Here is a 16,114-nt window from a genome sequence, read left to right as displayed (position 1 = left end):
TGTTTTGTAGTTAAGTTTCAGTTCTGTTACAGTTGTTGTGGAACTACTTTTTGGCGGAAGGCACAGTCCATATTAAAGCATATTCATTCTGAATTTCTTAAAGTTCTTTGATTTATTTTCTTTATTCATTTTGTAAAAACAGAAACTGTTGTATAAAAGCAATATAAAAGCAATAGAAACTTTTGTATAAAAGCAATAGAACTTTTGCTTAATTATCAGATGAGCTCTGGAGTGGCGCGTGTGTGGCGGTATCGGGGTGTACGGCTAGGCCGGAGTTGCAGGCGGTGGTGCGGCAGACCCCCACAAACCGCCCCCAGTCAGTGGCGCTGGCCAGATGTGTGTTGGCTGTAATGATCCCGGTGGGTCGCCGGGGCGACGTTGCCTGGCAACGGCCTCGCGGTTCTCCTGTAAACAGAGAGGAACTCACTAGGCTTATGTTGGGGTCGTGGAGGTGAGGCAGGCCGTGATGAGCACACGCCGCAGCGAATGAGAGAGCGCTCAAATGAATTTTTTTCTTTTACAGATCAGATTCCGGTGTCGGAGGTCCGCTGCCCTTTTCTCCTGCCACAATGTCTTATTATCTCCCTCCCCCTGCAGAGGTGATACCACCTCAAATTGGTTAACTTAACCGCACTGTCTGAAAAAAAAACAGTGTAAAACTAAAAAAAAAAAAAAACACTACAAAATAGTGAGAAAATAAAAAAGAGCTCACACTCAGGCCTCTCTGACTGATGTTCTTGGGTGCTAAAAAAAATCATGATAGGTATTAGGGGTGGGCAATATTATACCGTATACAATATATCGTGACACAGAAATATCATGATATTAAAAATCCATATCATGATAATAGGGCTGTTCTGTCTTAAAAAAAAAGAGTTTATTATTTACTGTGAAGCTTTAGGTGTATTTATTGTATAATTGTTTTAGTCTGCAGTTTATATGCATGCACTAAATATTCTGCAATTTTTTTTTGCTGCATTATATTATTTTATGCTATATTATTTATTTTGCCACATTATGATTATGCTGTTATACTCTTATACTATATTCCTGAAATTAATTAATTATTTTAGTTTTCCTATATCGCCAAGTATATTGTTATCGCAAAAATACCCTGAAATATCGTGATATTATTTTAGAGTCATATCGCCCACCCCTAATAGGTACTAAATCATTTACAAAGAGTACTGAACAATTTATGGTAGATAGTGAATAGTTCATAGTGGATAGTGAATACACCAGAGTAGATACTAAATAAGTTACTACATGATTTAGAGTGAATATAAAATTCATTCATACTAGATACTCAACAGCTTACAGTGGATACTGTATAATTCATAATAGATACTCAATGATTCATAGTGGATACTCAATCATTTATAATAGATACTCAATAACTCACAGTGGATACTGGATAATTCATAATAGATTTTCAATAACTCACAGTGGACACTCAATAATTCATAGTAAATACTAAATAATTCACAGTGGATACTTAATAATTCATAATAGATACTTAATAATTCACAGTGGATACTGAATCATTCATAGCAGTCCCCTGTCTCCTTACAGCTTTTATGTCACATACTACAGTAGATGCTACATAATTCATAATGAAGATGGATTTTTTCATAGTGGATACTGGATAATTCACAGTGAACATGGAATAATTTATAGTAGATACTGAATAATGTATAGTGGATACTCAATAATTCATAGGAGATACTCTATAATTCACAGTGGATACTCAATAATTCATAATAGATACTTGATACTAAATCATTCATAATAGATATTCAATAACTCACAGTGGCTACCGAATAATTCATAATAGATACTCAATGATTCATAGTGGATACTCAATCATTTATAATATATACTCAATAATTCACAGTGGATACTGGATAATTCATAATAGATTTTCAATAACTCACAGTGGACACTCAATAATTCATAGTAAATACTAAATAATTCACAGTGGATACTTAATAATTCATAATAGATACTTAATAATTCACAGTGGATACTGAATCATTCATAGCAGTCCCCTGTCTCCTTACAGCTTTTATGTCACATACTACAGTAGATGCTACATAATTCATAATGAATATGGATTTTTTCGTAGTGGATACTGAATAATTCATAGTGAACATGGAATAATTTATAGTAGATACTCTATAATTCACAGTGGATACTCAATAATTCATAATAGATACTTGACACTAGATCATTCATAATAGATATTCAATAACTCACAGTGGTTACAGAATAATTCATAATAGATACTCAATCATTTATAGTGGATACTCAATAATTCATAATAGATACTTGATACTAAATCATTCATAATAGATATTTAGTAACTCACAGTGGTTACCGAATAATTCATAATAGATACTCAATCATTCACAGTGGATACTCAATAATTCAAAACAGACACTCAATAATTCACAGTGGATACTGAAACATTTATAGCAGCCCCCTTTTTCCTACAGCTTTTATCCCACATAAAATAGTTCTTTACAGGTTTCTGTAAGAAAGCACAAGTCTATCTACTGAGATTCCCTCTGGCAGTTTCTATATGTAAATATATACAGTATGTACAATCTCAATTACCCCAGTTGAAACGTTATATTAAAACAGTGTTTTAAATGAACTGAATTGATTTAAATGAATGTGATAGCATTTGAAAGTGGTTGAGTTAAGCGCACTGTGAGAAAATCCAGTAAGAAGCAGTGATAAAACGCTGCCGGAGAACAGGCTGATAAGTTTTGACGTGATCTTTGGCGTGCCGGCCTCTCTGGCTGTTGTGTTTTCTTGACGTGCTTGTGCGGAGGGTTTGTTAATATGGATCAGGAATATTCACTTCCTTTGTTCGCCCTTGTCTGGCAAGCTGTAATGTTTTGCTTATGAATATTGATACATGAAGTGTATATTAATGACCCTTGGTGACCTTAACCCTATCCTTATTGGCTCCCTGGTGGTATCCGCAGCCTCATGAATATTAATGCGGTTCTGTAACCTCCATTACCCTAATCTTTGCTGTCTAGCCTCCCTGAAGGGCCCGTCGCCATGGTAACCCTTTTACTAGGCTCCTTTAGACCCTGGGAAGAAAAAATGGTTAAAAAAAAAAAAAAAAAAGAGAATGAGAAGCGAGTTATTCTCGTTATTCTCGCATTGCGAGCGCCGCGGCCGCCGGTATGAAGGGAAGCCTCAGATTTTCAGCTGGACCTGTGCTATTGTTTGTCGGCAGCCTTTTGCCGCACAGTTTTACGCTTCCAGTGTTGAGTTTTGGCCACGGTGAGGGAGAGTGTGTCAGCTGGTAAAGGTCAAACGACTGCCTCTAAGGGAGAAAAACGTCTTTTTGTTCTTTTTTGAAGAATTTTGAGGAAAATATTTAAGTTAAAATCAGACATTGCTCACATAAACTCAAATGGTCCGCTTTGGTGTTCATTCATTTCTCTCCAGGCTACAATAGTTTGTATGTTAGATTGTTAGTTTTATAGTAGTTGCTGATAAAATAGTTACATTTGTAGTTAAAGGCTTGAGGAAGTGAACAGCATCTCACTGTGTTTTAAAGGGTTATATTTACTGACTTACTTACTTACCTTAGTGGTTGAGGCGTTTGCCTCCCATCGCTGGGGTCCTTGGTTCAATTCCATATCTGGATGGAGTATCATGTTCTCCCCGTGTCTGCGTGGGTTTCCTTAGTGGAATCCAGTTTCCTCCTGATATTCTAAATTACCCAGAATAATTGAATAAAAAAATTGCCCAGTTGTGTAAATCTGTGTGTGTGACAGTTACCCCTCAATGCCCGAAGCAATCCTCGAGATGCATTGTAGTTAATGCTGTGCTACATAAGTGTTTAAGTCCATTTCCCTCCAGACTTCTCCTTTAACCTGTCCATTTTCCATTTTGCCTCAACACATCCTATGCATTACAACTGACAGACCTGCCACATGTCACAGTGCAAAAAGTTCTCAGCATAGTTACATTGTATGCAAAGAAAAAGGGTAAACTGAACAAGCTGATAAAGACAGAATTTGTATTTCCAGAATAAGATCAGAAAGAGATTAAATTAAAACGTATGCAATCTTAAAAATACATCTTCTTACCTCCAGACTCTTCCCATAGGGAGATTGTTTTGCTTGAATGTTGATCTCTGGTGTCTCAGGAGACGTATTTGGGATTCCCACTTAGGTTTCATTTAGGGATCAACTTTGTTACAGATGTTTCTCCTACCATTTAATATGAAAGATAGAAAAAGATAAAAATGAGATATAAGATTATAAGATACTTCTTGGGTTAAAGGAGTCAAAACTGAGAACCTGGTTTTAGACACATATGAGACCTTGGGAGATCTTTGTATCAAACCCACAATCTTGTAGTCAATTGCCCAGTGCTCTAACCTCCTATAGTAAAGAGAACTTAATAACAACAACAATGTGATCTCTCTGTTTGTGTGTATGATTGTGTAAGTGTGTGTGTGTGTGAGTGTGTGTGTGTTTTGTCCATGCTGTTACTTGTAATAAATTAGAATGCTTATGTGTAATGATTACTGTTGACTCATACACCACACCAACATCAGGCATCAGACAGACATTAAAATTAAAATTGACAATGACAAATCAGGTTGATGTCAAAACAATTATAGTTGTAAATAAAAGTCAAGCTTGATGTCAGATATGAGACTTTTGTTACATAATATCAATGACTTGAAACCAACAACAGCAACAACATACCAATTTCTAACAAAAATTGCACGTTTAGTAATCGTTTAACATAATGAAGTTCAGTAGACATTGAGTTTGGTCAGCATGCTTTGCATCGTATGGATGTTTGCATTAGATGTTGTTCTGAGACTGAAATTTGTTTACCCAATGCCATGACCTACATTCATTCAGATAACGACATCCGTTTAAATAAGCTGAATATCTGTTTGAACTTCTTTCAGTACTTATTGTTCTTTCGTTTTCTTTGCAGATGTGGACCCGGTGGAGGAGGGGGCGGCGGCGGGCGGCTCGGGGGAGGAAGATGGCTGGTTCGGAAACGCCAGCGACAGCCCGTCCGAGTCGTCCTACGGGGATGTCCAGGATGAGCAACGCGTGTCCCCGCAGGACGGGACACCACGGACTGAGCCCGACACTCCAGCCGAGGGCCCCACGGGCTGTCCCACTCCCGTGCAGCGGCGGGCCTCCTTGGAGATGCTGGGGCTTGATGCCCGGCTGCTGACGGCACAGGACACGCTGTCGTCGGTGGTCTCGTCACTCTACGGTGACTCCGCCCAGGGAAACCTGGGAAAACCCCTCAGCAGCAACTTGCGGAGGCTGCTGGAGTCGGGTACAATGAAACTAGAAGGGGGGGAGCTGGTGGGCGTGCGAGGAGCCGCCCGGGGGACGGAGTCTCCGCCAATGGGCCTCGCTCTGTCTCCATCGTCGCACCACGCTCAACAGCTTAGCGCGCTAGCTCGCCGATTAGCCAGCAGCAACAATAATAGCGGAAACTCCACCACTTCTTCTCCCGCATCTGTGGCAACTGTTAAGCAGGAGCCTAGTGACCCATTTGGACCTACTGAGGCTGCCGGTTCAGGCAGCTCTGGGTTTGTTTGGATTGGACAAATGGCGGACAAATGGCCTCCAGCGGCTAGCAGCAGTAGTCTGTCGCCTGACTCGGCCATCCAGAAGCTAAAAGCGGCCGCCAACGCTGTCCTCCAGGACAAAAGTGCCGTGGCCTCGTCCACTTCTGCCTCTTCATCCTCGTCCTCTTCGTCGTCCTCTTCGGTGAGCTCTGTTCCGGCCTTAGGCAGTCGGCAAGATGACGCCATGCGCTTCGACGCCTTCGCATCACCCTTCTCCTCCCAGTCGGCCAGTTCTACACTCGCTGCCCTGTCCAAGAAAGTGTCGGAGCGCAGCCAGCAGCAGCAGCAGCATCAACAGCAGCAGCCGCCGCAGCCCGCAGCCCCGGACCACCAGCCCTCGGCTGCCTCCTTCCTGTCCCTCGTCTCAGTCTCCATGACCTCGTCCGCCGCCCTGCTAAAAGAAGTGGCGGCACGGGCAGCTGGGAACCTGCTGGCCGATAAAAAGGAGCCGCCTCCACCGCCGCTGGGGCTGGCCGCTACTGAGGACATCAAGCCCCTGCTGGACAGGAACCAGAAGGCCCCCACGCCCACCCAGACTCTGGACCTTCTGCTGCCCACCACCCCCAAGGGAAGGGCCAAGCCCAGCAGTCAAGCAGGTAACAGCTTGCCCTCCATGGCTGATGCGTGTAAACACTTCTTTGCTTCTTTTATTTGTCAGCTTGTGTTGCGTGGTGCGTTTCTGGAAGTGAATATGGACACACAGCAGACTGCGAGTAACTAATTGTACATTAAATACTAAATACTTACTAGTTTTTTTCAAAGAAACCAATTAATAATGTGATTTCTCACTTACCCCAGCTGCAGTCAATCAGCTGAGACATGCTTGATATGTGACGTTTTGTCCTTTAGTATAAAAAAGTAGATGATTGTTACTATTCTCATCTAACAGTAAATAAAAGACTCTAAAACTCTCAGTTAAAATCTCAATATAATGTGCCAAAAGTTCAAATGTGTGTGGTTTAGAAGATAAAGACGAGATTACTGAGATTTTAGTGTTTGTTAGCATCATTAGCTAAGCATTTCTTGTTGCACAGTGAATTATCACAGGTCAGAGAATGGAAAACACGGTTTTAGACAGCAAGTGAACAGTCTGTTTTTGATTTTTACGTTGAAAAGATCTGTGATGTCTAGATGATTGAGTAAGCTATCCAAACACAAGGCTGGTCTTGTGTTGGTGTTTCCAGTATGCAGTGGTCAGTATTTACCAAAAAGTTCATGGAGTTTTAGAGTTTCGTGGAGGTCTCACTTCACAACTTACTTAAGACTTTACCCTGATAATAACATCTTGATTACAAATAACAAACAAAACACATCTTCTGAGGTCTTGTGAACTCCATGCATTGATTTTTAAAGTGGTTTAGGTGGTACAAGCAAAGACAACATTAGACATGTAAATTTATTGTTTTGGCTGACTGGTGTAACCCAGTAGGTACTGAACAATAGTAATTATTTTGTCTCATGACTTTCGCCATGTTCCATATAAGCTAAGGATTGCTGAACTGACCTGTGGGATATGTATGTCTGCTGTATATTACATTCAAAGTGGATCACTGGTCACGATTATACTCACCAGAGGTGGAAAAAGTACTAAAAAATTGTAATTAAGTAAAAGTACTTTTACTTTGCTAAAATTCTACTCAAGTAAAAGCAAAAGTACCCATCTAAAAATCTACTCGAGTAAAAGTAAAAAGTACTCAATTTAAAATGTACTTTGAGTAAAAGTTACATAGTTACTTTTAATTATTTGATGTAAAAAAGTACAAATCAGAAATTAAATCTTTTTAATTATTTTTTATTCATATTTTATTTATAATAATTTGGACCTTCCAGGCAGTATTTGTTCAGACCAGCCCATAAAACATTTTCAAGAACAAGTGGCCTAGGTTTCTATGATCTATGTTTTTTTATTTACTGTTAAAAGTGTATGGTCATATAGGTGACTATAAACTGTATTTTTATAATTTTACAGTTCATTATTATTTTTTTAACTTGCCATTGCTATGCTTTTACTGCCTTTTACATGTTTTTTTTAAACATTTAAGCAGATTGTTTAATGTTCCCAATAAAAACTTTAGGAATTATCATGAAAAACATGAAATCATACGAAAAAAAAAATTTTGTTGGCGCATGTGCAGTGCCGTAAAGAAGCATATATCGATGGGTAGCATAACTCGACAGAACACCGGTTCCCCCGAGCACAGCTGATTCACACAGCGTCTCACCCGCTAACCGTAATAAACACTGCTGGGGAAAGTTCAGCTGCGCTGCCATGGAGAACAAAACTCAATTTTGTTTTTCCCCAGCATTTAATTATTTACTCAGTAACGGGGAGTTTTCCAATGTAGTGAAGTAAATTACTTGTGTCAAAATGTACTTGAGTAAAAGTAAAATTACCTATTTTAAAAACTACTTAAAAGATTACAAATTACTCATAAAATCTACTCAATTACAGTAATTTGAGTAAATGTAATTTACTACTTTCCACCTCTGATAATCAGCCAATACACTTCTGTCCACTGTGGATGGTAATACTAGCATTTTATGATGTATTCCTGGGGTACATGTTACCCTGTGGATCAAGGAATGGTATATTTCTGTACAAATTTAGAAATGAAATGTCCTATTCATCTGGACCCCACTAGATAGATAGATAGATAGGTAGCTGAATGAATGAATGGATGGATGGATGAATAGATAGATAGACAGACTTGGCATGCCAGTGTATCTACACTATATAACCTAAAATGCTGACCATCATATTCGAATGAGCTTGTTGGACATCTTCCAAAACCATGGGCAGTTATATGGACCCCCCTCCCCCCGATTTTAGAGGTCAGGCACTGAATTAGAAAGCCTGGCTCACAGTTGACGTTCCAGTTCATCCCAAAGGTGTTCATTGGGGTTGAGGTCACGACTCTGTGCAGCCCACAAGAGTTCCTCCACAACAAACTCATCAAATCTGGTCTTTATGGACCTCGCTTTGTGCTCAGGGTCACAGTCGTGCTGGAACATTCCTCCAGATTACTGTGATAAAGCTAGAAGCATACAGGTCACTGATGTGTAAGGATATTCAAAAGTCCAATATTGAAGTATATTTTGCTTTTTTGTCACACATAAGGAATGTTGTGTACTTATAAACTCATAGAAAAAATGTTAGATTAAGTGATTTAAGAGTTTTTAATCCTAAAGAATTGGCTGTGTCCTTAAAAAATGTCATTTGAAGTTCTTAAGGAATGTAGGAAATATATCATTTTACAAGTTTTCAATAGTGTTACACATTAATAAATTTTAGAGTTTGTGTAAATATTTCTCATTTTATTTTTAGAATGTTCTTCTAAAAATGCATTCATTTCCAAAAATGATTCATTCTTCTTTAATGTATTTATTAGTTTTATTTTTCCTGTTAATCAAGCAATACTGTTAAAATACATTGAGTTAAAAAGCCTCTAAACCCTAACCCTATTTTTTTTGCATAAATAGCTGATATGTGTTCTTTTGAAGCTGTGAAACAGCAAATATATGATAGTTCTCAGTAGTATAACATGTTAATAAACTTAAGTGTTTGCATTGCTTGTAGTTTTTGTAAATATTTCTCATTTTCATTTTTAGAACGTCACAATTGCATTTTTAAATATATGAAGTAGTTTTAATTTCCTTGTAAGTCACTCAAAACTGTTAAAATACATAGTTAAAGTTAAAGAGCCTTTAAACCCTAAACCATATCTGTTCCATTAGTAGCTGAATTGTGTTCCTTTGAATTAATGAAACATACCAGTCCTACCTATTTTTTTTTATAAAGAAATATATAAAATATATTTTTAAGGAAATAAATAGTAGTTCTCAGTAGTATAACATGTTAATAAACTTAAGTGTTTGCATTGCTTGTAGTTTTTGTAAATATTTCTCTCATTTTAATTTTTAGGAGGTTATAATCGCCTTTTTGAATGTACTTAATAGTTTTAGTTTCCCTGTTAATCAAGCAAAACTGTTAAAATACATTGAGTAAAAGAGCCACTTAACCCTAATCCATATTTTTTCCATATAAGCTGAATTGTGTTCCTTTGAAGTAGTGAAACATACCAGCCGGCTTACATTTTTAAAATATTTAAATATTTTGTTTTATAAGGAAATATATAGTAGTTCATCAGTAGTTTAACATGTTAATAAACTAAAGTGTTTGCATTGCTTGTAGCTTTTGTAAATATTTCTCATTTTCATTTTTAGAACGTCACAATTGCATTTTTAAATATACCTAGTAGTTCTAATTTCCCTCAAAACTGTTAGATTTTTTTGTAAAGAATTATCTCATTTTTATTTTTAGAATGTTAAAATCGCCTTCTTGAATGTACTTAATCGTTTTATTTTTCCTGTTCTTCACTCAAAACTGTTAAAATACATTGATTTAAAGAGACACTTAACCCTAAACCATATTTGTTCCATTAATAGCTGAAATGTGTTGGGTTAAGGCTGTGAAACATACCAGCCTGCTTATATTTTTATAAAGAAATATATAAATATTTGTTTTAAGGAAATATATAATCATTCTCAGTAGTGTAACATATTAATAATCTTAAGTGTTTGCATTGCTTAGAGTTTCTGTTAATATTTATCTAATTTTATTTTTAGAATGTCACTATCATCTTTTTGAATGTACGTATTAGTTTTATATTTCCTGTTAATCAAGCAAAACTGTTAAAATACCTTGAGTTAAAGAGCCACTATACCCTAAACCATAAACCATATTTTTTCCATTAATAGCTGGAATGCGTTGCTTTAAAGTAATAAAACATACCAGTCCTGCTTTAAAAAAATATAAACATGTCCTAACCTTTAAAAAACGCTTTTATTGTGGTCATTTCCACCTCTGCAGAGCTACTACCTCTCAACTGTACTATAGGCAGAATAGGATGATGTGTCTGTGTGCTTTGGTACACCCACCTGCTGAAATCCAATCATCAGAGGCACACTGCTGCTGCTGCAGCTTAGCCAATCAGATCTTCCTCCTGCCCTGCCTCTAAACCCATACATCACCCATTGTCCCTCCAAAACTGCCCCTCCCATTTTCCTCCATTTTTTTTTTTTAGCCTTTTTCAAAATTAAGCTGAGGGCGGAATCAGCAAAAATCAGGTGGGGTTAGTGCCACTTTAAGCATACTAAATCAGAAATTACTATTTTAGCTACAGACGTGAGATACTAATTTTTTTTGTATTAATTACAGTTACTTTTATTATGGGTTGCACCACATAATGAGAGTTCACTCTAAATGACACCTTAAAAAGCAGAATAATTACAGGTAATGAACGTTAAACGAAAGTTAAAGTAAGTACCGTACATACATAGGAGAGGTACTACATATACACGTCATTATGTTTTGCATGAAACCCTCTTTTTAAATGTAAAACAAAAAATTCTGCAGTCAGACCGAACATTAAGTCACGTAATAATGTCATTGACCTACATATTGATATAAAATGGCTTTGTATGCTGTAACATCCTCCTTCATTGACCTAAAGGGTCTGAGAACATCTCAAATGTTATTTTATTAGCTTTCTCCTCCCAGATTCATTCATGAATCATCATGACTTCCAGTTAAGTGTGGGTCCAGTAATCCAGAGAAAAAGATCTGGAGTTCATTTCTCAAATGGCAGTAAATTAGTTATTTTAGGTTCTCTTAGGTCTATGTGTAGCGTCTTAGCCATGGAAACCATTGGACTTTGGATCTTGATAAAACACAGTGGATCAACACCAGCAGATGACATGTCTCTCCAGACAATCACTGATTGGTGGAAACTTCACACTAGACCTCAAGCAGCTTGGACTGTGTGTCTCTCCACTCTTCCTCCAGACTCCCTTGATTTATAAATGAAATGTAAAATTTCCACCAATCAGTGATGTCAATCAGTGAAGTCTAAAGTCAGTGCAGTTTTGTTTTCCCACAAAATCTTACAGCACTTCATGCTTCCCTCTGCTACTGAAAACTTTTATGGAGATGCAAATTTCATTTTCCAGCAGGATTTGGCACACTGTCCACACTGCCAAAGGTACCAATTGGTCTTATATAATATTCAAATTTTCTGAGACACTGATTTTTGGGTTTTTATTGGCTGTAAGCCATAATCATCAACAATAAAAGAAATACAAGCTTAAAATAGATCACTCTGTTTGTTTAATACATCTATATAATATATGAGTTTCGCATTTTGAACTGAATTACTGAAATAAAGTAACTTTTCAATGATATTCTAATTTCTTGAGATGCACTAGATGTCTGGCAAAGGTGACATCCTCAAAAAGTCTCTGCCAGTAGAATGGATCATACTGGAGAGCTCAGTGTTCACCTATAGAGACTACATGATTGTGTGCTGAATTTTATTCACAATTCAGCAACTCAGACATGAGCAGGAATGCTTACATAAGATTTGGCTATATAGTGGGCAACATTCGTTCCATGATGAATTAGCAGTGCCATAAAATAAAATAGTTCTCATAATTCATTTTATTTCAAATTAAACTATTTAAATCTCTTATAACTTACAGAAATTACTCCTAACTATTTAATAGGGTTTTGAATATTTTAGATTTTTTGGTTATTAAAGGATACAGATTGCATACAGCTCTTTAATGATTACATGCCTCCCTGATGCAGTCTGTACATTTTTCACACGCCACATGGTGTGAGGTCTAGCATCAGAAGCGTTCTGAAAGGGTGGTGTAATACAATGTTCATACAGATATAACTTAAAAAAAAAAAAAACAATCTGTGAAAAGTTACTAAGTTCTTTTCATATTTATATGATTTATTTCCACTGGATATTTATCATTGTCTTTTTTTTTTATTTGTTTCCAGGTAATGTTAAATGCCCACAGAAATTCAAGACATCACACATCTGCCTTATAAGAGAAAACATGATTTTTTTTTTTTTTTTTTACATTTTTAGTACCAGTTAAAAGTTTGGACAATCCTTAAATTAATAGATTAATACCAAAGTAATCCAAACTATGAAGAAAACCATGGATTTTTAAAGCTCACCTTCCGCGAAAATCCGATTTTTCTTGTTTTTTGTGGAATACAGTAGGTCTCTCCGAGTTGAATGTGTACACCTGCACATTAAACTGTTTTGCAGCCCCCATTGTCTGCAGGAGCTAAGCAAAGAAATCCCCCCCCCCCCCCCCCCCTCCGAAAAACGGGTGAATTTTGAATTATCTTTCTGCCTACGTAGGCAGAAACTCACAGACCAGCCCACCTTGGCTCGAGAAACTCCCAGAGGCGGAGCTGAAGCGACGCAACATCACCGCTCATCAGTTAGGAGGTGGGAGGCAGTGAGCGGCAGAGCGGTGGAGGGGCGTCGCAGTGCTCCTAGCCAATCAGAGGAGAGATATTTGCATGCTGTTTGCATGTATGAATATTCATGAGCAAAGCTGGAATCCGGTCATTTTGGACACACCCCTAAAACAGTCCATTAAAAAAGAGCTATACAGAGACACCTGAGCACTTTTTTTGTACAAAAACGGCTCACATGTCATTCATTCATACTAGAGACCACAACTAGACATTTTAAAATGAAAGAAAAAACGACGGAAGGTGAGCTTTAAATATGTTTTATATTTTAGATTCTTCAAAAGTAGAACCTCTTGCTTAGATTAGACAGTTTTACACATCTCTGCTGGATTTTCTCAGTCAGCTTTATGAGGTAGAGTCACCTGGAATTCAGGCTTTCAGTTAACAGCTGTGCTGAACTCATCAAGAGTTAATTACTTGAATTTCTTGTCTCTTAATAAAGTGTTTGAGAGCATCAGTTAAAGTAAAGTAGTGAAGAGGTAGAGTTACAGGTATACAGTGAATAGCCCTATTTGAGTAATGTTCTAATCAATTTTATCAGAAGCAAGAGCTACTTAACTAATTAAAGAAAAATGTTACAGTTGAAAGTATTCTCAAGTGCAGGTATTTTCACGATAACTATATTCTTGGTGATATGACAATACACTGAATTAGAAAAATGATTTTTTTAAGAATACACTACTGCAACAAATTGAATATTAAATTGATATGATATGGCACACTCTTAACCAAGATATTCAAAAAACAAGAATTTTATCAGATTTGAAACAGAAGTTACCGATCCAGATTGTCATGATACTAATAATAATGCACTCTCTAAATATATCTATATATAAAAAAGTAGTACCCTGATGTGATAATTAGTTTATTATTATTAGATGTGAAAATTTAGTGTATTGTGATATAGGCCTATTAAAATGTTCACTTTTTGACATAGTATGAATCAGGTAATGACAGTTAATATATTACTTCCATTAAAAATTGCTTTGCTTTGCACATATTTTTCAGAGTGTATTATTCTGAGTTCTCCTGTAAGCAGTGGCTGCTGCATTGCTTTATTGCTTGTTCTCTCTGTATCGTGGCTGTTTTTTTAATGTGTTTGGGTCTCTGTTGGAGTGACCTACACAGTGTCCGACTGCTAAACTGATCCACAGCCATGTAGTAGTGTATAGTACATAATTATACTATAACTGTAACTGTACCTGAGGCTTTAGACTGGCCGGGAGGGAAGAGTGAGTGTAAGTTGAAGTGGCTGTGGCAGCAGGGTCACACATTGGTGTGTGTGTGTGTGTGTGTGTGTGTGTGAGGTTGGCTGTGGACTCTGGGAAAGGTCTGTTAGCTCGGTGGGGGTTTGCTGGAATTGCCGGCACGTTCCCAGACCGGTTCCTCTCCCTCTCGGATGTGCTGGCTGCCAAGCGGAGGCCGGCAGTGTTTGTATGTGTGTGTGTGTGTGTGTGTGTATGTGTGTGCAAAGAGCTTGCGAGCACACACACACACACACACACACACACACTCACACTCTCTCTCACACACACACACACACACAGGACGAGTGAGCACTCCGAGTCCATCTCAGCAGATTCCCCCGGAATTTAGGTCAGGCTCTTCAGAGGCAGCACAGCCATCACAGTTTCCACTCCACACCAGTCCAGCCTAGAGCGAACCGCGACCCGGCCAGCCCACGGCCCGTCCACCCGACCGACGCACACAACCAACTTCAGCTCCACTTCATTAACTTATATTACAGGGCTGAAGTGGTTTGTGAGTTTATATATTGTGGAATTGACCTTTGTAGTTCTGATATCATGATGTCATGGAAGGCCGAATTATGCAATTGGGTCTCTAACCAATCAAAGCAGCGTTTTTTACTCTGTGTGGCTAGTCCAGAGCGAAGTATGATGTCAGCCAACCACAACTTTAATCATTTAATCTACAATACACTATACTTACAAAAATAAGATACCACTTAAAATTATGAGTTTCTTTGATTTTGAAAACCTCTGGAATATAATCAAGAGGAAGATGGATGATCACAATTTTTGCAACAGGAGTGTAAAGCATAAAGTTATCCAAAAGCAGTGTGTAAGACTGGTGGAGGAGAACATGATGCCAAGATGCATGAAAACTGTGATTAAAAACCGCAGTTATTCCACCAAATATTGATTTCTGAACTTTTTTAACTGTTTTTTTTCCCCATTTATTTGCTAATCTGACAAGTCGAGAGCAAGTGCTTAGTCAACAAACACAATGTCTGTTTTTGTCTCTTTTTTTTTTTACTATTGATATATTGACAGTCTGGTAGCATTTAATTACATGGTGTCCAAATTCCATGACACATAGAAATACATATGAATATGTGTATGAACTATATTTACACTTTATATTTAACCCCATTGAATTTGATATAGACCGTCCCTTTAAAGTTGTTGGTGTGGTGCAGTGGATAACACCACTGTGTGACAGTGAGCTAACACATCATGTGGGAGGGGTTCTGGGGTTCAATTCCTAATCTGGGTGACTATACTGCTCTACGCATTACACCAATAATGGGCATGGGCATGAGTCCATGGGCAAGACTCTACAACTACAACACTACATTGGCCCACCTCTTTAATGGGAATAACCTTGTAGGTCGTTTTGGATAAGAGCATCATATATATATATATATATATATATATATATATATATATATATATATATATATATATATATATATATATATACATATATATATGTATATATATATATATATATATATATATATATATATTTTTTTTTTTAACATCATGAAGTGCCTTTTTTTGTATAAATGCCTTGATTCTCTAAAATCAAGCACATACTAAACTGCACTCCAATCAGTTCTCGCCTTCAACGAGCAACGAACGTGTTATTCTGATCAGAGCAAAGCCTTTAAACGGTAAACTGCTCTCTGTAATGTGAATGTAGCCTTAGATCAGATGGCCTTAAAGCATTAAGGTGGGCCACCGCCATCACACACCCTGTGATCTACATCCAGGAAAGCACTCTCACAGTCAGGCTGGCTGGATGGAGAAAGCTCGGTGCGAGTGAGAGTTCCAGCGAGTAAAAAAAGAGGTGTTAAACTGCGAGTGTGGAAGAGCGAGCACCTGGGTTAAAAT

The 16,114-nt window shown here is 37.6% G+C and overlaps 1 protein-coding gene across 1 annotated transcript in view; it reads left to right on the top strand.

Annotated features, from left to right (window-relative positions):
• znf827 (zinc finger protein 827) overlaps positions 1-16,114 on the top strand; it is a 168,292-nt gene that overhangs the window by 48,021 nt on the left and 104,157 nt on the right. Inside the window, exon 2 of the mRNA XM_022684465.2 lies at positions 4,984-6,234. Within this exon, the coding sequence (XP_022540186.2) occupies positions 4,984-6,234 (1,251 nt within the window). The remainder of the gene's footprint in view (positions 1-4,983; positions 6,235-16,114) is intronic.

This window comes from Astyanax mexicanus, chromosome 7 (assembly GCF_023375975.1).
Source record: "Astyanax mexicanus isolate ESR-SI-001 chromosome 7, AstMex3_surface, whole genome shotgun sequence".
In the NCBI taxonomy this organism is placed as follows: domain Eukaryota; kingdom Metazoa; phylum Chordata; class Actinopteri; order Characiformes; family Acestrorhamphidae; genus Astyanax; species Astyanax mexicanus.
The sequence above is the reverse complement of the archived record's forward strand: the minus strand, read 5'-3'. Positions and strand labels throughout refer to the sequence as shown.